The 5,046-nt window shown below is 47.7% G+C and overlaps 1 protein-coding gene across 1 annotated transcript; it reads right to left on the bottom strand.

Moving 5' to 3' along the window:
* Positions 1 to 111: 111 nt before the first annotated feature.
* On the bottom strand, positions 112 to 4,233 carry LOC109924335 (cytoplasmic FMR1-interacting protein 2-like; the record flags this gene model as incomplete). Its single annotated transcript, XM_048594899.1, has 3 exons — positions 4,141 to 4,233; positions 3,174 to 3,302; positions 112 to 216 (listed from the first exon to the last, which is right to left on the bottom strand). Coding segments are annotated over exons 1-3 (309 nt in total), but the record flags the coding sequence as incomplete, so codon positions are not given.
* Positions 4,234 to 5,046: the final 813 nt, after the last annotated feature.

The following is a 5,046-nucleotide window of genomic DNA, read 5'->3' as shown; positions in this document are numbered from 1 at the left end:
TAGTTCTGAGGAAGGGTCACTGGACCCGAAACATTAACTCTGTTTTTTCCCTTCACAGATGCTGCCAGACCTGCTGAGCTTTTCCAACAGCTTTGTTTTTGTTTTTCTTACCCGGAAAAACTTGTCGATCTTACTAAGGTTTATCCGTTTCTTGGTGTCCAGCTTGTAGATATTGCTCACATTTCCATCCATCAGATACAGGCCGAAGCCCATCACCTATTAACAGAGGAGAAAGTTAGGACAAATACCAGCCCATTGTAACGAGATGGAGGGTGTCAAGACGAGTGTCATTTAGCTCCATCACAGTAACCTGCTCACTGTTGTCCCGTTTGGGTTCCATCAGCTCTTGGCCTCATTGCAACTTTGGTTCAAATACAGCCAAAGGAGGTGAATTCCAGGAGTGAGGTGGGAGTGACCATCGAGACCACAATGAACCCACTGGGACAGAAAACTGGCATCAATGGGCCATTGGGGGCAAACTCTCTCATGGTTGGCATAAATGAAGACAGTTGGGATTTGTTGGAGGTCAGTCATCTCAGTTCCAGACATCGCTGCAGGAGGTTCCTCAGGGTAGATATTTTCTAACTCAACCTGTTCAGAGATGTTATGACAGGTGGGCCTTGTACTTGGGCCTCCTGGTTTAGAGGTGGGGACACTGCGGTTTCTCAGACTCGTATCCTTGGTCCAACTGTCATCAGCTGTTTCAGCAGTGACCTTCTCTCCATCATCTGAAAGGGGAGCAATCACTGGTAATTGCAGAATGTTCGGCACCATTCATGACTCCTCAGATACTCAGATGTATTTGACAATGCACTGAATACAGCAAGAGCTGGACAATGCACCCGTTTCGGCACGCAAGTGGCAAGTCAAGAGTTAAGCACATTGCCGTGGGCCTGGACTCACATGTAGGTCAGACCAGGTAAGGATGGCAGATTTCCTTCCCTAAAGGGGCTTTAGCAAAACTGATGGATTTTACAACATGTTACATGGTAGTCATTCTGTTCGCTTTTAATTCCAGACGTTTATTGACTCAAATTTCACCAAGTGCCATGGTGGGATTCAGGGCATTAGTCCGAGTTTCAGGATTACGAGTCTGGAGGTGGGGAATCTGGAGTCTGCTGCTGCTGTCCTCCTAGATGGAAGTGGTTGTGGGTTTAGAAGGTGCTGTCTAAAGGAACCTTGGTGAATTTCTGCAGTGCATCTTCTAGATAGTCCACGCTGTTGCTACTGAGCTTTTGTGGTGGAGGGAGTGGATGCTTGTGGATGTGGTGCCAATGAACTGGAATGCCTTGTCCTGGATAGTGTCGAGGTCCTTGAGCATTTCTGGAGCTGAACCCATCCAGGCAAGTTGGGAGTATTCCATTACACTCCTGACTTGTGCCATGTAGACTGTGGACAGGCTTTTGGATTTGCCCTTGGGTGGGGGACTGTAGCTAAGGGGAGCACATTGAGGATTCTTAACTTCAACCTGCTCTTGTAGCCACTGTATTTATAATGGCTAGTGTAGTTTAGTTTCTGGTCAATGATAACCTGCAGGATGTTGATAGTGGGCGATTCAGTGATTGCAACATGACTGAATGTCAAGGGGCAGTGGTTAGATTGTCTCTTGTGGCATTTACATGGCGCGAATGTCTGTTTTGCCACCTGCCAGCCCGAACCTGGATTTTTAAAATATTCATGGCATCGCTGGCTGGGCTAGCATTTATCGTCAATCACTAACTATCACTGGTTAGCTCAGGCCAGTCCAAAGGGCAGCTGTGAGTCAACCACATTCCTGTGGCTCTGGAGTTCAGTGTAGGCCAGATACAGTAAGGATTAAAAAGGAATTAGTGAGCCAGATTAGATTTTGCAGCATTAACTTTGCTTTTAATTCTGTTGAATTCAAATTCCACCATCTGTTATGGTGGGAGTCATACCCAAGTCTCCAGAACATTAGCCTGAATTGACTAGACCAATTACAGTACTATTGCGCTACCACCTCGCCTTACAAATTCCAAACCATCACAACCATACACATATCGAAGAAAAAGGTGCTGATTAGTTGGGGCATTGCCATAGATGTTCGCAGATGTTGTGACACACCCAGTGGGACTTGATCCTGGACCTTCTGATAGGGTACAGTATGGGTGAACTGGGAGCTGGTCTAGGCTATTCAGCCCCTCTAACCTGCTTTACCAAATCAATAAGATCACGGCTGATCTGATTGTGGTTTCGAGCCAACTTCCCGCCTACGCGCGGCAACTTTCATCTTCTCATTTAAGGATAATCCACCTGCCTGGGAATGTGCGAGGGGTCTGCTTGTTCCATCTTTCTGGGAAGAGAGTTCCAAAATCTCAAGACCGTCTGAGAGAGAAAAGGGTCACCTTCTCGGTTTTAACTGGGTGCTCTCTGATTTTTAAATAGTGATCCCCTCATTCTAGATCTTATCAGACTGTGATTGTTTTAAGTTTCTCCCTCTCTATTTCCCTTCGCTTTTCTATTAAACTTGGGGTTTTTCTAAAAAAAAAACCTTCTACTGTGAAAACACATATAAAACATTAGTCCAAAGTCTGTACTATTTCTGGTTTTCCATCCACAGTCTCACCCTCTAAGGGATCAATACACATTTTAGTTATTTTGTGTTGCTTTGTGTATTTGCTTTGTGTTCTTATTTTTTTTTATATTTATTGGTCATTTTCTGCAAAACTCTGTTTCCTCCCTTTCTTGTTTTTTTAAGTAATCTTTTCCTGGTTCCTAAACGTTCACAATCTTCTGCTCTATCATTAACCTTTGCAGTATTTGCTGTTAATATGATGCCCACACGAAGGACAAAGATACAAGCCTCAATCCACAAAGCTCATAGAATGGTACGGCATAGGAGACCATTCTGCCCATCAGACCTGCGCTGGCTCTTTGGTAGAGCTATCCAATTAGTCCCACTCCCTCTACTGAATCCACATAAACCTGCAATACTCTCCCCAAGTTACTCAATCTCCTTGGAGTTCATAATCCAGGCTAACCCTACAGTTGCTCCTTATTTAGTGAAATTAACCAGATGGAGAAAGTTGAAGATGGATGAGAATAGGAGGATGTGGATAGGTGTCTGACACAGGACAGATGATTTCACACATCGTACACATACTTCACACTGGGTTTGTGGATGCCCAGAGTGCTGTGCGATAATGAACCGTTACCTTCAGCAGCATGTGTTTCTCACTGGGCGTCAGGTACATTCTATTCTCGTAGTAATCGACGCAGATATTGACGATGTCAGCCAGGAGTTCCTCATAACCAGGGATGACCTCCAGCTGCTGGTGCAAGCACTGGAACACAGAATCATTGAATCCCCACAGTGTTGAAATAGACCATTTGGTCCATACCGACCCTCCCAAAAGCGTTTCACCCAGACCCACCCCCTACCCTATCCCTGCAGTTCCCATGGCTAACCCACCTACCCTGCGCATCCCTGAACACTACGGGGCAATTTCCCATGGCCAATCCACCTAACCTGAACATCTTTGGACTGTGGGAGCAAACTGGAGCACCTGGAGGAAACCCACGCTGACACAGGGAGAATGTGCAAACTCCACACAGACAGTCACCTGAGGCTGGAATCAAACCCAGATTGCTGGTGCTGTGAGGCAGCAGTGCTGTGAGGCAGCAGTACTAACCACTGAGCCACCATGCCGCCCCATGCTCCATCAAGAACTGAGTGGCCCAGTCTCCGAGCCTCAAGCTGTAACCAGCGCCCACTCAGGAACCTCACCACTAAGTCCCCAGGTCTTCCACCCTCTACAATTCCCAGTGCGTACACACTCACTGCAGTAAATTTTGGGTGAGCCCCTAAAAGCTAAACAAAAAAAAAAGTCAAGATGTTCTTCTTCAGCTCTAAAGGAGCATCATTTCAGACTCAATTTTAACTCAATACTTCTCTCTCCATCAGCTGAGCTTCTCCAGCATTTTCTATTTTCATTCCAGACACCATCCACCGTATTTGTTCACGGCCCAGGCTGTTCTGATCCTGGTGCAGCTTCCAATGAGACTTGAAACCCAGCTCCCGAATTCCTCACCACGTTCTTCCAAAATGGATCATCTCCTCATCTGTTTGAGGGATGACTCCTTCCCCCACCCCCACAAACCCTACCCCTCCCCATCCCTTACCTGGGTTATTCTGTTGTGATTTGCCAAGAACATGGAAAGGTTCTGAGATTCCTGGATGGACTGGGGGTCAGCCATTTTCCTCAGAAATTGAGCGGCCCTGGAACGGTTCAAGACTCAGAGTGGGTCACCTTGTCGAGAAACCTCAGAGATTCAGTACATATTTTCTAAGCTTTTTGGATTAATTTGCTCCATCCCAATTTTCTTCTCTCCTTCACAGGGCTACAGTCCTCCCCTCCTCCCTGATCCTCACTTGGGTGGCCATACATCATAATCTGAAAGACTGGCGGAACAGACCTGATGGGCTGAATGGCCTGCTTCCGCCCCTTCCTTTTGTGGTCTCGCATTTCCCACTAACTGACAGCGCCCCGCCCTCTCCCAAACATACTGACCCCTCACTGGGTTGGGAGGATGGGGTGGAGAAGACGTGTGGTTAGTGGGGAAGGTGGGGCCTGCTCAGGAGAACATGGGTTATCCTATCCTGAGACACAATTCCTCAAGGGCACGATGACCTGAGAGTTACTCACCAATCAGGGCTACTCGCTCTCGCCTACGTCAGGACAGAAAAGGCCTACAGAACTGGATTCTGCATTTGGGGTCAGCGTATTGGGGTGGGGGGGCAGGGAGGAGGCAGGTCCTGGGGAGGGTGGGACATATCTGTTAGGCGCAAGGAGCCTGAGAGGAGGAAATCCACACTTACACCAGACTATGGAGGCACATGCTAGGGTGAATGATCTCGTGTGTGACAGGTCTCTGGGAGGACTGAATGGCCTCCTCCTATCCCCCTGTGATGGGGCTGAATGGCCTCCTCCTATCCCTGTGTGAGGGGGCTGAATGGCCTTCTCCTATCCACCTGTGAGGAGGCTGAATGGCCTCCTCCTGTCCCCCTGTGACAGGGCTGAATGGCCT

Source organism: Rhincodon typus, unplaced genomic scaffold (assembly GCF_021869965.1).
Source record: "Rhincodon typus isolate 14 unplaced genomic scaffold, sRhiTyp1.1 hic_rhity00016630, whole genome shotgun sequence".
NCBI classification, from domain to species: Eukaryota; Metazoa; Chordata; class Chondrichthyes; order Orectolobiformes; family Rhincodontidae; genus Rhincodon; species Rhincodon typus.
The sequence above is the reverse complement of the archived record's forward strand: the minus strand, read 5'-3'. Positions and strand labels throughout refer to the sequence as shown.